Genomic DNA, 16,735 nt, shown 5'->3' on the forward strand with positions numbered 1-16,735 from the left:
ACGTGGACTCAGAGAGAGCGCGCACACACCTTTTGCGTACGATACATGTCACACACTCTCACAGCACACACTCGCACCCATGCATTTGTCAAATTCTCCTCTCTCCGTCTCGCTGTTGCTCTCACCTCCAGCAGCTCCTTGTCTTGGTCGGCGCAGGACAGAGTTTGAGAGCCTCAGAGAAGAAAACAACAATTAGCTTTTATTACATTTTTTGGATTTGAATTCTGCACCTTTTATTTAAATGTTCGCTCTCTGTGTCCCGCATCTGCGCTCCACTGAGCGTCCCGCTGTGTGTGAAGTACATACTATTTGGCGTCTCTGTGTCGCTGATGGCAGACACAGTTTTCAAGGCAGATTTCAGTGGAAGCTGAACATTGGAAACCACTGGGCTGAAGGAAGAAGACTCCTCTGTGGAGATCTACATGGAAAATATATTAACAGAAGAAGCCAGACACAAGCACACATGCACACACATATACACACACATCCGCACGCACACACACACAGAGAACACAGAAGAGACAAATACGAGCACATGCACGTAAACAAACAGGACAGCACAGGTAAGGGCACAGACGACAGAGACACAGGAAACATGTGTTAATGTAAAAATAGAAATATGAGACATTTACACAGTTTGTCAACACTTACCACAACAGCTGTCCAAAACCTCCATCTGTGCCTTTACCTACTGCTACATGCTCCACACATGCTGTGTCTGATCCACTCTTAGTCTACCGCTACAACCCCAACCCAAGCCAGACTTCGCCCCAGCCCAGCCCTGGCGCCCCCGGACGCCTCACACCTGTTGGGTGCTCACCAGGAAGCGGACCGCTTGGCGAGCGCTGGCCGAGGAGGCGTTGGCGTGGGCGTGGGTGGTGCTGGGCGAGCTCGGGGTGCTGTCGCTGGTCACGCTGGGCAGTTGATCGTGGGTGCCGTTGTCCTGGGCCAGCTGGCGGAGGTACTCGAGCCTCCGCTGGCGTCCCAGCTGAAGAGCGAGCAGAGACTGGAGCTGCAGCCGCTCTATGGAGCCCAGGAGGATCATGGAGTCTGACAGAGGAAAACAAAAAGACAGAAAAAGAAAGAGAAGAATAAAAAATCTGAGAAAATGTGAAATCGAAATATGTTATTTTATAAAACCACTGTTTCATTTAAAGGGACAACGAGGAGTTTGTATTTGGTTATAAAAAAGTCTCACCTTAATGTGGATGAATCTACGTTACACTTGTTAATGGCTCCATTTTCGCTAAATATATCGCTTTGTCTCTATCATTATTTTGTTATTATTATTAGTGGTGGAAATGCTGGGCGAGCCTTTCGGTTTTGCGGACGCTGCCCGGCGGGTCATGAGAATAACGCCGCCGAATCGCCGTTTATGGTTGGAACTACGGCGGTATCTGATCGTCTTTAAACCTCCGACTTTCATTCTTGATGAATGAAAACATTCTTGACAAGACGTCCGTCTTGCGCCGGTCCAAGAACTTCACCGTGCGTGCGGAGGCTCATGGTAAACGTAGTATGAAAACACTTTGCTTTCCAAAACTCCTTGTTGTCCCTTTAATGACACAAAACAAACCTCTCTGGTTTCCTCCCTTTCTAACACCGATCCTCATGATCAGCCGAGTCCAGCTGTTTAGCAACAAATCAGATCGCACCATAATCTAAACTAGCCAATCAAGTTGTCCATTCCTATAGTTCCCATCTATATGAGCTGCTATCTGGCACTATACAGGATTATTATGTATTGTTACATGTTTATATTCTTGTCATATGGATTTTGATGATTTATTTTATTTATTTCCAATAGCTGCAGTGTGGATGGCGCTAACCCTAGCCATAATAAGTCAATATCTAATATAATTAATAATTATATTATAATGATAATATTAATAATATCAGCTATTTTGATTGCCGCATGCCTAATCCTAACCATAAAATGTTTCTCTCCTATTGTACTAACTTGACCTGAACTTTTCTGCCTGCGTTGACCTTTTGACCTCTCCCTGGGGCGCACACACACATATATATTTATATCAATTTTATTTCATGGATATTTTGGGTATTTGATTCAAGTTATAATCTAATTGATTAGTGCTTGTTTCTTTTCTTTTTTCTCTTTATAACCTAACATCAAGCATTAGGCTATTCTTTTCTTAAATATATTTCAGGCTTTGATCTTATACAGTACAGGTGAAACCCTGTGCCCATGCATGTTGTTAACTTCACAATTTAACAGTCCCTAACCCATTCACATTTTGGTGAATAACAAAAAAGTACTAATATCCATCCATTTTCCGTTATGAGTTGAACTCAATTAGTACATTTCATTCAAAAAAACTGCAGCCACGTTACTTGTAACTGTTCAATATAACCACATAAATCTGCTGCTCTAACAGACTCTTCTGCTCTTCTGGTTTCAGGTTTTCCACCAGATTATAGACCTGGCTGTGGGGATTCGCTCCCATTCAGCCACAAGAACATTAATGAGGTTCGACACTGATGTTTGGCGATAAAGGCCCTGGCTCATTCCACTTCATCTCAAGTGGAAAGGGATTGAGGTCAGCAGCTCTGTGCAGGGCGGTCGAGTTCTTCCACACCAAACACAGAAAACTGTTTCGTTATGGACCTGGTTTTGTGGGAAAGTGTCTCTCCTATACAGCAGTGTTGTTCAAACATACAGCTCTGGAAAGAGACCACTTCAAAAATGATCAGTTCCTCTGGTTTTACTATTCATAACCATGTGTTTGAGTAAAATGAACACTTTTGTTTCATTCTATAACCTACTGACAAAATTTCTCCCAAATTGGAAATAAAACTGGTCAGTTCTGTAAGAGGAACTCAGTACTGGAACAAGTTACCACCACACATCAGAAACTGCGACAACTACTTAGTCTTTAAAAAAAATCATAAACATTGGTTAAAAACAAATCAGACATGTACTCATATAGCTTAAATACTGTTTAATCTGATGTCTGTTCCTGGGCATGTATGGTATATTGTTCTTTAACTGTGGGTTAAAATTGTCTGTTCTTATTTTGTATGTCTGCGTCTGTTTTTTTTGTTTTTTTTATTCATATGCACAATGATAAAACAAGAATTTTATTTAATAATACAAAGACAAATAATTGTGCAGGGGAGGAAAAGAAGCCCAAAGGGCTTATATAAAATCCTCCCCCTCAATACAACATCACTAAAACAAATCAACCAATTAACAAATTAACCAAATTAATGTTTTGCCTTGATATTGTCTGTCTGTGTTCTGTCTTGTAATTGTCCACTGTATGACTTGTCATCACAAGGTTTTAAAGTCTTCTGTGTTTATGTTTTTTAGAAACCTGCCTTGGGACTGCGGCTTGTGCTAAGTCCGGCACATTTACACTAATGCTTAATGCGTCAGTGTTGATGAATGTGCATGCACTGTCCCAATTCAATAAATAAAGAAATGAAATGAATGAAATGAAAAATATTGTCATTTAAGCATTTATTTGCAGAAAATGGCAACAGGTCAAAATAACAAAAAAATTCTGGTGTTTTCAGACCTTGTATAATGCAAAGAAAACAAGTTCACACTAATTTTAAAACAACACAACACTACTTTTTAAACGTAGGAAGAGTTTAGAAATCAACATTGGTGGAATAATCCCAATTAATAATCGCAGCAGTGTTTTTATTTTATTTTATTTATAATCTTTTTTCCTCATTAAATATGATTTGGTCCAGGTGATCAGCTAAGTAGAGTGAGGTGCTTGTGTTGGAGTTCAATAGACACTGGAATCAATGGCTGCCATACATGTAGAGAAGCTGATTTATTAAGAACATTTTGGAGTGGTCTCTTAATTTTTCCCAGAGCTGTAACTGTGTGTGGGGTCACATTAAAAGTGAAGGCACTCACCTGTGGACTCGACCAGGGCCAGAGTTTTGAGCTGACCGGTCAGCAGCATCTCCTGCAGCTCCCGATAGGAAGAGCTGAGAGTGATGTAGCGCACGTCCCTGACCATGATGTCCTCCACACGGATGTTATACTTCCTGAGCGGTGGAGGAGGGGGAGAAGACAGACGGTGAGTGATGAGGAGGAAACAAGAGAGGGAGGGAAATCAAAGAGAGGGGTAGAAAGAAGGATGATGAAGATGGAGAAACAACTAATAAGGACTCAGACTGGACTCACTCGTGATGCCCCATGCCCAGCTCGGGCAGATAAGGAAGTTTCTTGATCCGGATGATGGAGTCGTACAGAGACGGCTGCAGCGCCTGGGCCACGGCGTTGGCCAGGATGACGGCGATCATCACGGGCAGGATGTGGGAGATCTGACCGGTCAGCTCGAACACGATGACTGCTGTGGAAACCGTGTGGGTGACTGCTCCAGACAACGCTGCAGCACCTGCGTAGGAGGGAGGTGAATTAAAGAGAAATCATCTGTTGTGTCTTGTCTCTCCGTCCACATGGAGTAAATAAGAGTAAATAGAGCAAGATTTAGTGTGTGATCAATCGTGTTTTTGACAGGAATAAGAAATTAGACCGCTCATTATGCAGCGACCATAATTGCGCGTGATTTATCAGAGGAGAGTTTACTGTAAGACTGCAAATCCAAACAGGATTTTGTTCTACAGGGTGTCGTTCTAATTCATAACATTTAACGGCATCCTGTCGCACTAACCACTGAGTCACGACCGTGGCAATTTTGTATTGAACAATTTTCTATTTTACTTTGGTCCAAAACGTAATGTTCGACTTAAGTGGAATCAATTTTCATCAGTCACATTCTATAAGCTGGTATGAAGCGATAAAAACGGCTGCAGCTTTGCAGCTTTGCAGCGGCAGCGATTTCAATCATGCAGGAGAGAGGAAGAGCGGGAAAATGACTTATCAGGGCAAATTACGTAGGAAACGGTGAATTAAAGTTCAGCGTACGAACTCACCAACTACAGCGTAACCACCAGGAACTATGGGATACACGCTGCCGTCGGCATGGATGCCATCAGGAAACATGGTTGCCATGACCTCTCCGACGAGTCTGCCAAATGCTGCACCTGTCACACAGACGGATACACGCATTTAACAATGGGATGTTCTCACAGCTGCAGGAGAAACCAACAGATGATCAGATTTTATTCACCTATCAGGAAAACCGGCATGAAGGCTCCACACGGGACGGGCATGGTGGTGGCCACAGCAGACATCCAGAACTGAAACGGCGAGAGAAAAAGTCCATCTGAGAAAATTATGAACTTAAAATCTCCGCCATCATCGGATGCAAAAGGCGCCGGATGCCGACCTACCTTCATGATGATGAAGAGGATGAGCGTGATGAAGACGTTGACCTGAGGGTGTTTCCAGGCGTGGTGGTGGCTGATGTAGTCGAACTCCTCGGCCACGCCCTGGCGGCACCACGTGCGGTTGTCGAACAGCGCGACCAGAGACTCGTGCTGCGTCAGCTGACAGAGCGGACGAGGGAGAGGTTGATGTGAATGTCTGTGTCTTACGTTCCTCATACCTATCGGCCACACAAGGTCAAAAGCAAAGACTCCCTGCGGACAAAAATGCTGCGTTCAAGAGCATCTCGCTGTGTTTCGGTGTTTTCTGCGCCTACATGGGAACAAACTAAGTCAGATTTTCAAACGCGAACTGACATCTGGAGCCTTGTACCTCGATTCAACAACTGTTTTAAAGACTCTCTTGACAGCAGTGACGGCACGAAGTGGTACTGAAATAAAGTATACGAGTTTAATTCATTTTCTTTCGCAAAAAACTAATAAAAACTGTATTAACTAGTCAGTATGGCATATTGTTGTTGGGTTATATTGGTTTGAGCTAAATGCAGAATACCATCATGTTCCCTGTGACAACGTTGATCCACTGAGCTTCAGGTTTCAGTGTAGACTAATGAAAATGACTTTTTTTCTGTCACTTTCGTGATATTAGTGCAGGAATCTGTTTTATCCTGTTTCAGGAACTTTGCATAAATGAGCAAAGGAAATCTGCACTGGAACAAAAAAAAAAAAAGAAATTCTCCGAGCTGACTGACTAGCTGATTTCTTTCTTGTTATGAGCGTCTGAAAGGCTCAGAGTGAAACTAAACGGCTTGTTATGCAGGAAGACTTTGCAGCGTGGCAGGTGCGAGGGCAACTTTGGCTCAAACTGCTGTGTGCTCCGTAATCCTGCCTACAGAAGCTCAAGCCACAGTCACTTCACGTTTTTTTTCTTTTTCTTTTTGACATTTTGTTCAATTTCTCCAGTGGCAGCACAGCACAATGTGCCGACATCCACTCATCCTGAACGAGAGGCTTTACTTTCCTGGTTTTGTTTTTGCAAAGATACTGTGCTGTGTTGCATCCAGCAGCAGCAGCAGCAGCTCTGAAGCCTCATTAGTTAGAGAAATCTAAATATAAAACAATGCTAACACCAAACAACGTTGGTTGTTTTTGATATTTGCATTTGTTGAAAAAATAAAGAAAAAAGTAAAAATATATTTGTTTTAGTTTTTAGCTGCATATTTTTAGCCCCCAGATCTGCACACGCTCTGTGGCTGTGACTCTGCAGTGAACATTGTCTTCACAGTAATCCATCAGACAGCACGGCAGCGCTGAATAGCTTATGCTATCAACAAAAAAAAAAAAACCCACAACCTGACACCAGCTCTCGCTTCATTTAAAATTATCATCAATCATTTAGCAACAATAGAGACGTGCTTTCATACTGTCAGAGGAGTGTGAAAGTACATTCTCACCTGTCCAGCCATGAACTGCCCGAGGCCCGGAGGGAACGTGAGCGTGGAGACGAGCAGGGTGACGAGTGCAGGATACACCAGACGCCTGACAGGGAGAGAGGGACTGCGGGGTCATTAATGGGTGCACTTGTCACTGTATGTGCACACTTGATTTCTGGGTGGTGGTGGTGGTGGTGAGGACGGGAAGGCTAAATATAGCTTTCTGTGATGTGGGTGAAACTGACCCAATTTGAACAAGGACTTTACCTAAATATCCCAAAACTACATTAACACTGTGACACGAGACACCGAGCCAATTTTAAACACAAGTTTAGTGGCAGAGGAGCAAGATTTTGATCTTTCTTAGATGTAATTACAGTTTAACGGGTTGAAATGTGGCTTTTCTAGATGCATCTTCGATATTTTTTTTAGCAATTTTAAAAGGAATTGTTTAACATTTTGGAGAAATACACTGATTTGAAGAAGGGGAGATACAGTATATGAGAAAAGTGATAGCACTCTCAAATATGTAGAAGACCTGAGGACTATCAGCTTAGCACAAAGACTTGATGACTGAGGCAAATTAACTGGAATCGATCTATCAGAAGATCAATATCTCCATTTATAGGCACCTCTAAAGCTCAGAAATGAACATACAGACCAGATTTAACATGTTTATTAGTGAGCTTTGGAGGTGCTAAATTGGTTTTCTTACCTTTGGACACCAAGGCCCCTTTAAAGGAATAGTTCAACATTTTGGCAAATTCGCCCATTGCCATAATCCCTATAGTCATAGCAGTAGGTTCGTTACCTTTAATTGTCGGTGCAAGCTATTTTTAGAACGGCGGAGCAGAGCCGTGAGCTGCTCAGAGCTACGCTACGGAGGCTAATGGGATTTCTTGGTTTCCCTCATTAAACTCATCAAATACACAATCCAACAACTCCATAAACGCTCTGGTGGACAAGTTGTGAGCTGCACATTCACCACGCTATGAGATAATAAGATGCATTTGCCTCAAAAACAACTCTGTCTCGTAACGTTCTGTTATTATCTCATAGCGTGGTGAATGTGCAGCTCACAACTTGTCCACCAGAGCGTTGTGGAGTTGTTGGATTGTGTATTTGATGAGTTTGATGAGGGAAACCAAGAAATACCATGAGCCTCCGTAGCGTAGCTCTAAAAAAAGCTTCCACCGACAGTTAAAGGTAACAAACCTACTGCTATGACTATAGGGATTATGGCAATGGGCCAATTTGCCAAAACGTTGAACTATCCCTTTAAGGTGGAGAAGAAGACAGAGGGTCCATCTGTGAAAAGTGTTATGGTTCTGTTCAACGAGAGGTGTCGGACACTCACTTCCTCAGCAGGAATTTGTTGATAGTCTTCTGTTTCCTCATGCACTCCACAATCAGCCGGTTCAGATAGACGAACAGAGCGCCACCGAAACCACAGGCGATCCTACACACAGACAAAAGGCGCACCTGTGAGCCAGAGGAGCATCCTGGGACAAAAACAAAAAACCTGAGCCACAGTCACTGCACTGATTCAGCTTCAGCTGTGCTTCACCTGGTTAAGTCAGTCACTGTTTTTTCCGAAGCGCTTTGACAGGAAGCCAACCACCATTAATTCATTGTTTTCTCCGTTAAAGCGTTTTGGGCATCAAACAAATCCAATATGTAATCAGCAGAGGAAAAAACTCATTTCATGCCTCGTTCATCAAATACAAATCAACCTTCAAGACTCAGTACAGGAATGTAAATGTGCAGCGCTGAATGAGAGCCCAGGTCTCCTTGTTAAGCTCGGCGCCAAACTGCTCTGGGATCAGTTAAATCATGTGGCGTCAATCCAGAGGAAAACGCACTCACCCGAGTATGGCGAAGGCTGGCAGCTCCTGAAGGTCAAACGGGAAGTCCAGACGGAAACGAGTCTTAAAGAGGGCAGTGATGGTCTCTGAGGAAAAAGAGGATTGTTCTCACTGTGTGCAGCAAAATGTCATTACACTGACTATTGAATGGATCTAGGCACCGACGACAATTATAGTTAATATGATATAATGTAATATTCTTCATTATCATTGCAGAACAAATGATTATAGGTAAAGTCACATGCACAGAGAGATACAGACAAATGAATAAAAACTGTACAAATGTTATTTAGTATGTATTTTATTGTTTACCTTCCTCTTGATTCCACACTGCCAGCACTCTGAATATGAAGGCACTGAAGGTGGCGGCAAAGAAGCCCCTCCAGTAGTTTCTCACAGCAAAAAATGTTGAAGTGACCTCAATACTGAACAGCACCCCTGCATCAAATAAACACACTTATTTAATCCCACACAGGAAAAAAAACAACAACCACACACAACTTTTTCTTGATCACAATTATAATCACATATCCTAGAGCGCATCATTGTTTGGGCTGCAATTCACGATTATTTTCATTATCCATTCATCTGTTGATTAATTTTCTTTATAAATAAATTCATTATTTTGTCTAGAAAATTATGTTTTTCCCCAATTTCTCACAAAGAAACAAAACATAAAGAATATTAATTTACTCTTAGTTATAATATAATATAAAATATTTGACTCTCAGCTGTAAGTTTTTTTGTTTTTTTGTTTGGTAACCATTCAACACATCGTCCCACAGGTCTCCACATGTACAGCCGGCTCATTCTAGTCATTATTACCATTTACCACCTTGCAATAAGCCAACATGGTCATTTCTCCTGTTTGCTCTGCTCATGTGTATGAATCCTCTGTGAGGTTTTAGTGCATACTGAGTATATGTTGTGCTGTATGTCAGTGTGATCTGGTCAAATTGATCAAAATGAATGAGGCACGGTGTCAATCATGTGCCAAAAACGAGCCCCACTTGCATCTTGACGTGTCGCCACGAGCATCATTTCTATTCTCCTCTGCGCAAACAATAACACAGAAGAATCTGACAAAATAATCATAACTCAAGGCTTTCATGCTGGCTTTTTTTGGGTCTTCGTTATCGCAGTCTTCAATCAGCAGATGACGTGAGAATGGCTGTGTAATGCTGGGTAAAAAAAAAAACCTTAAGATTGTTTTATTTTTATTCAAACTATGGCCTCAGAGTGTGTCTATCCTTCAGGCTGTTTCCAATATTTCTATGTGCAGTGGCCTCAGAGAAAGGTTAAACTGCCCAAAACTTTTGAAGCCACTATTTTTAAAGGGATAGTTCAACATTTTGGCAAATTGGCCCATTGCCATAATTGCTATAGTCATAGCAGTAGGTTCATTACCTTTAATTGTAGGTGTAAGCTATTTTTAGTACGGCGGAGCGCAGCAGCTGGCTGCTCAGAGCTACGCTATGGAGGCTAAGGGAATTTCTTGGTTTCCCTCATTAAACTCATCAAATACAAAATCCCAAAACTCCACAGCGCTTTTGTAGACAAGTTGTGAGCTGCACAACCACGACGCTATGAGATAATAACGGAACGATACGAAACGGAGCCGTTTTCGAGGTAAATTCATACAAAACCGCTGATGCGCGTTGCGTTCAGGGACAGTTTTTCAGCAAGCAGTCTCCGTATTTACCCTGTATTTACCTCGAAAACGGCTCCGTTTCGTATCGTTCCGTCATTATCTCATAGCGTGGTGGTTGTGCAGCTCACAACTTGTCTACAAAAGCGCTGTGGAGTTTTGGGATGTTGAATTTGATGAGTTTAATGAGGGAAACCAAGAAATTCCCTTAGCCTCCATAGCGTAGCTCTGAGCAGCCAGCTGCTGCGCTCCGCCGTACTGAAAATAGCTTACACCTACAATTAAAGGTAATGAACCTACTGCTATGACTATAGCGATTATGGCAATGGGCCAATTTGCCAAAATGTTGAACTATCCCTTTAAGTCTTTTCAATGCTGCGAGAAAAAAAAGATTTAACATCTACATTTCCAAGACAAGTGTGGATCTCCATCTGCTGAGTAAGATCCTATGATGCAGATTTACATGGTGCTGATAGGTTTGATCAGCATTGTGTAAACTCATTTGGCAAGGCCTCGAATGTAACAGATGTTCATTTACATGCAAACGTCCTGCAGTCCTGCTTTAAAGATAAGCTGATGTGAATGATCAAGCGATTTTTGACCTGACTGGGGCCCTGAGGGGGGGGCGGGGGGGATCACAGGGTCATCGAAAGCGAAGGGGGAACATCTTCTGACGTGAATAAATAATCTGAATATCATGAATTTAATGTGGCCATTAGCTGTGGAGATACAGAGGTCTATGACGCTCCGAATCGCAGTTAAGACTGATGGACTGACCAAGACTGGCATCCTCTGCTGCCAGCGGGGTAAATATTTTCCTCATCTAATTTAGCTGCCATAATTATCTACCATGATTAGATACCATTCAATCAGAGGCTGCTGCTGCGGCCATGTTGCCTCACCTCCGATAGGGGCAGCGAAGCAGCAGCCCACACCCACTGCACAGGCGGCCGACAGCATCTCTGTGTTCCTCAGCTCGTTCTGTCCAAACAGAGTCAGATATACACACAGACACACACACACAGGGCCGTGTATTCAGGGAAATACACACACACATACACACATACAGTACACACACACTCAAAGCCCAACAGGTGTACATGTACGTGCAAATGCCACAAACACGCAATACACAACGAGCATTTGTCATGAAAAAATAAAAAATAAATCAAAGTCAGCAACTGTTCAAAAATGCAACAGTTTTTCCTGAAGAGCTGCTGCTGCTGCTGCTGCTGCTGCTGCTGCATCTTCTCACATTCACTGACATTACAGTACACACGTGAGCGGTGAGATATATAGGAGGCCAAAAATTGAAAACACAGGTCTGTTGGAGTCATGGAATGAGATGTTTGTATTGAACAACACAGATCGATGCCTCGCCGCGACGGTTCACCGAACAGAATCAAACAGCACAGACAAAAGGCATCAATCTATCTCAGCCTCTTGAAATGGGCAGCATGGATTATTAATGTGGATGGGATTGGCAATAAAGAAGCTATCCGACTCATGCGTTCATACCTTGCATCCCTCAAAGGGTTCTTCCTTTAGCGGTAAACGTGAAACAAAAACAACAACAACAACAAAAAAGAAGAAAGGAAGAAAAAAAAGCACAGACAGAAATATGTGTGAGTGCCATCTGTGCGAGTGGAGAGGTTACCTTTTTTTTTTTTTTTTAAATCATCCTCCTGGAAGACATCCAACTCATTATCCAAATCACACAAAATCAAACGAGCAGCGAATGAGCTTGGACAAACACAGTCTTGATTCCACACTGGACTGAATTAACGTGTTCCCAGACTGATTGTGTTTAATGGCCGTGGTCGACCGTCTCTCCGTTACTGACGAGGTTCGCTGGCGCTGTTGGTACATATAGAAGGAGCGCTCTCCCAGTAGGAGACGCACGGCGCACACTGTCCAGTGCAGAAACAAACAGGAGCCCCGGGGTGAGGTCGCACATGAGTGGAGGCGAGAGAGAGAGCGTCTCCTGGAGAGTGGCAGAAAGTCAAAGAAACGTCAGAGACTTTTCATTGTGCAGCTGCGTTTGTGTGTGTCGTTCTTTCCATTTCTTTCTTTGTTTTACTCACTTTCACTCCCTTTTGAATCATTTCTATCGCTATATAAATAGAACTAAATTGTATTACATATTATTTTTGTTGAGGTGCACTACTTGGCTCTTAATTCTGACAATAAACTGTATTATGTGTAGCCTCAAACACTCAGGTCAAGTTATATCTAGCACAAGAACATACATGGGCTCTGAACGGCCGTTTACATGGTTATCTTGTAATGTTGTACCTGTAATTTTAAAATAGTTTGAAGGTAAAAAGAAAAATCCATGTTTCAATTACATTAATCACCAACGTTAAAACATGAATGTTTGGAGTAAGTCCCTAAAGGTAAATTCTGAAAAAAACATAATTTGTCTTATTTTCGTAGTGAGGCATAAAGGGCAGGTGGTCAAAGAAGTGGTTAGTGTCCCCTGGTTGATCCCCAAATTGTAGGTGGCTAATGAAGTAATCCTTAACCCTCAAATGCTCCAGTGGAGCGAGTCATTGGGCCATAGATCATCAAACTGGGACTGTTCCTGAAAAGAGAGCACTGGTCTCCATCATTAAGAAGAGGTTAATGAAAAGAAATACAGGTGTTGCAGCTTTGAGCGAGGTCAGATTTCTAGTGGTACAGTGGAAAGCCAAGTTACAGAACAGAAGTATATGGATCAATCATTCAATTAATGATGATTAATTACAGAATCATTAGATTATAGGAAACAATACTTCAACACAGGGCTGTGGTGAGGACTGTGGAGCTACTGGACAGAACTGGATGAAACAGACCAAACTCTACGTTTTAACGTTTTAAATGGGAGGAACATTTTTGATTTCACACATTTGATTTCTAAGAAAGGATATTTCGTCAAAATGGTGAAAACCCCAGTGAGAGGCACGATCAGTGAATGTCCTCAAAGCTCAGTAACTGAAACAAATTTGAATTTGTGCGTCTGTTTGCTTGGAAATTTGTCGGGAACATCTTTTAAAAAAAAAAAAACGGTAGTTACCATTCTCATCATGTAAATCCCCCCGAAAACAGCAGCCATGAATTTGCTCAGCAGAGCAGCGCAGAGGCTGGCGACGTGAACGAAGGGTCCCTGAGAGGGAGGCAGAGGAGAGAGAGATAAGGATGTTAGGAAACAGTTATGACTGAAAGCACAGTTCAGAGCATGCAGCGCTTAAAGTTCAGGGGCATTACTCAAAACCTCCTCAGATTCAGTTCAAACAACTTTATTACGCCCCCGAATGGGAAATGCAAGTGTTCTGCACAGTAAATCGCTCCTTTGTGTTCACAGCCGTGGCCGTAATTATTCTAGACTGGAGGATTTATTTATCCTCTCTGCAATCTACAGTAAGAAACTTCAAAACCTTCCTCTACTGTACCTCCTTCCCCAGCGGCATCCCGCTGCCCAGGGCACAGGTCAGACCAATGACTTTGGCCACAAACGTCTTGAAGGTCAGGTACTCCTTGAGGACCACCCCCCTCAGTATCGTCTTCATCTCAGGAATGCCTGAACCTGCAGGATGAAAAGCAGAGAGATGCCAGGTTGGGATGATGGATTGGTGAGACGGGGATGAGTTGAAAGAGAGCAATTACACAGGGAGGGGTGAGAAGAATAAATGAGGAGTAAGGATGGGAGGATGGGGGGGAGAAGAGAGGGAAAAAGCTGATTGATATTCATATAGTTTTCCGTATGCACATCCCATCGGAGGAATATTTTAGGAAACGTAGAGAGCATGTCCTTGGAGGCTTTATGGTGTATTAAAGGGCCAATTACATTATCCAGACACAGATATGTGACCACGGATTAGAGATGACAATACATATGTTTATGCATAAACCGTGTGTGTGTGTGTGTGTGTGTGTGTGTGTGTGTGTGTATGTGTCTTACCCACAGCCTGAGGTGCCAGTATCTGTGTGAATCCCGCTGAGAAAGTGATGAGCACTACAGGGTAGGTGACCCAGGCGATGTACTGCAGAAGCATGTTACTGTCCAGTCCGCCATACATCCACTTCTGTGCTGCACATACACACACACACACACACACACATAAGTAACTTCACACACAATACAGAGTGCAGTGGAAAACTACGTCATCAACAGCCAATTCTTCTCATATCTATCAAGATTTGCCCTTATTCATGGATTTTCTTCACCTTTAGCAGCCCGGTGGCCTCCCCCTCCTCATGCATCATTTAGCTCTCCCACAGTCGATTTTACCATTTTAAAAAAAAGAGGAGGAAAAGATACTTGGGTCTGCTACAAATGAGGCTGCATCTGTTTCTTTCCATTCTGTCCACATCTGTTCATTGAGCTGCTGTAAACATGAAAACCAATGCAACCAGTGGCAAAGTTTTCATTTTCACTTCACAGTGAGTGGGTACATGTGCAAACTTTACACAGGACGAAGAAAACAGAGGTCAGGTCCTTGACCGTCTTGGCCAAAAAATGTCCTGTTGTGTTTACAGGTGGTGTGGTGAGCAGATAAATCAATGATGCCGTTGATAATTTTGGTGAAATTGAATAAACCAGTGATCTAATAGAAAATGGAAAGTTTGGGGGTGAAAGAGTGATGTGTTTTCCACTTTTCTGTCTCTATAATTATCTCTGTGATCACTCATTTCAAACACACAACAAACTATGTGCTTATGAGACAACTTTGCAACCACAAAATCATGAGTTGACTGTCTCAGTGCAGAAAACACAGTTTACCTAGTGAACCTGGTGTCTCTGATACCTATTGTCTAAGTTCTCATCCAGGGGTCAAACAGCAAAAACAGAGAAACGTGTGTTAGTGTGTGTCTAGTTTTTAAACTAACTACATTTAACTTAATAACCCTGCTAAAATTGTGCTGTGAAAGTAAAAATCCTATTTATCGATCCTTCAAATGTTAATGAAAGCCACTTTGTTAGCAACTGTTCAGGATCGATACAACTCGGTGGCAGAACCTCACTCAATTTGTATTAATATTTTACCATTACTCCCCTTCATATGACGCCTGACACGGCCTCTTAGCTATTCGTTATGAAGTGTGACTTCTACCGGTCTTATTTTTTCTTCAGTTCAGTCTTACATTCACTGTTTCTCTCTCTCTCTCTATCCGCCTCTGTGTCTCTTTCCTACCTTCTTGGCAGAAAGCGATGGCGTAGTCCATGACCCAGCTGACCAGAGCCATGAGCAGCCCCAGCAGAATGAGGAAGATCCAGTCTTCGCCCACCCGCGAGATCAGGAACTTCTGGCAGCGAGATGCACACACTGAGGGGCAGAGAGACGGAGAGAGAGAAGAGAGAGAGCTGACGGAGAAGAAAAGCAAAAGTAAAACTTCACAGTGTAGTGGGAGTGCAGAGAGATTCAAAGAGCCATCAGAGTCAGAGAGGAAGGAGAAGAAAGAGGCGAAGCTGTAACGACGGGAGAAAAGAAATGAATGGGAGGATTTAGGGAGAAAGGAAGACGAGGCAGGTGTACAGGATTTCAAACATGATTCATAGGTAAGTCAAAGTGCTTTATGCAACACAAGAACAATAAAGGAACCTATAAAAACACACAATATAATGTTGAAAACCAAATTAAAAAGGGAAGTGTGAAATTTACAAAAATAAATGTAAGTACAAGGAGGTTGAGCAATGTAAAATATATGCATAAGAAGAAATATATATTATATGCATTTTTGCCATAGTGTGATAAATCTCATTTAATAATCATAGTATGTTTGCATCAGTGGTGCCTGTGGCAACAGTCAGGGACTGAACTGGAATAACAACAAAGAACAATTTAACTGTGTAGTTTTTATCCATAATAAATCTTTTCTTGATGCAGTTTCCAGAAGAATTGCAATATTCATGACATTTATGTATTTTATTAGTTTTTGTTTGACTTAACTTTTACTGCGAGAAATTATGAGTGTTTAATGTTCAGTCCTTTTGCCGGGGAAGCATTTACTGGTTTGATTTACAGATTGTTAAATTATTTTGTCAGAAGATCATGTCAGGTTGTGTTCCTCCTGCGGACTCTTGAGTGAGATTATGTTGAGGGACATCTGAGATAAGAACATGACATTAGTCCGACTTGGTGGAAATAAAAGCCTGGACGAGTCATAACTGAACACATATCATGTGATGATTTATTACGAGGACTAATAAGAAGAGAGAGAGGGGGGAGGGGGATAAAGGATCCAGTTTCAGATGCAACCTAAAGAAGCAGATTGATCAACACAGTGAGCAGAGTGGACAGAGAGATGCTGTGTATTTACCAGGTGTGAGCAGTGGTGGACGAACAATAACAAAACTAAAGGAGGTTATTACCGTACGTGGTGAATGTGATGAGCGCAACAGCGTCACTTTATCACCATCCACCTCAAATATGAGAATACGGCGACAAAACAAAGCTGGGTCACGGTTATAAATTCTAACCATTACATTATAATCTATAACTCTGAGCTAGGTCAGCTAAAAGAAGCATCACTGGACT

At 42.3% G+C, this 16,735-nt stretch overlaps 1 protein-coding gene across 6 annotated transcripts in view; it reads right to left on the reverse strand.

Annotated features, from left to right (window-relative positions):
- clcn2a (chloride channel, voltage-sensitive 2a) overlaps positions 1 to 16,735 on the reverse strand; it is a 48,819-nt gene that overhangs the window by 8,375 nt on the left and 23,709 nt on the right. For 4 of the 6 annotated variants that reach the window (XM_085805084.1, XM_085805083.1, XM_085805085.1 and 1 more), the window contains exons 3-20: positions 15,392 to 15,523; positions 14,158 to 14,286; positions 13,649 to 13,782; positions 13,273 to 13,362; positions 11,736 to 11,759; positions 11,120 to 11,198; positions 8,882 to 9,007; positions 8,571 to 8,655; positions 8,062 to 8,163; positions 6,726 to 6,828; positions 5,278 to 5,433; positions 5,115 to 5,184; positions 4,918 to 5,028; positions 4,166 to 4,379; positions 3,893 to 4,026; positions 806 to 1,050; positions 307 to 418; positions 126 to 172 (exon numbers count right to left, since the gene is read on the reverse strand). In XM_085805084.1, the coding sequence (XP_085661210.1) occupies positions 126 to 172; positions 307 to 418; positions 806 to 1,050; positions 3,893 to 4,026; positions 4,166 to 4,379; positions 4,918 to 5,028; positions 5,115 to 5,184; positions 5,278 to 5,433; positions 6,726 to 6,828; positions 8,062 to 8,163; positions 8,571 to 8,655; positions 8,882 to 9,007; positions 11,120 to 11,198; positions 11,736 to 11,759; positions 13,273 to 13,362; positions 13,649 to 13,782; positions 14,158 to 14,286; positions 15,392 to 15,523 (2,093 nt within the window). The remainder of the gene's footprint in view (positions 1 to 125; positions 173 to 306; positions 419 to 805; positions 1,051 to 3,892; positions 4,027 to 4,165; positions 4,380 to 4,917; positions 5,029 to 5,114; positions 5,185 to 5,277; positions 5,434 to 6,725; positions 6,829 to 8,061; positions 8,164 to 8,570; positions 8,656 to 8,881; positions 9,008 to 11,119; positions 11,199 to 11,735; positions 11,760 to 13,272; positions 13,363 to 13,648; positions 13,783 to 14,157; positions 14,287 to 15,391; positions 15,524 to 16,735) is intronic. The other 2 variants (XM_085805082.1, XM_085805081.1) reach the window with 2 other exon arrangements.

The sequence above is a fragment of the Trachurus japonicus genome, chromosome 17 (assembly GCF_045865225.1).
Source record: "Trachurus japonicus isolate A0001 chromosome 17, Traja_1.0".
In the NCBI taxonomy this organism is placed as follows: domain Eukaryota; kingdom Metazoa; phylum Chordata; class Actinopteri; order Carangiformes; family Carangidae; genus Trachurus; species Trachurus japonicus.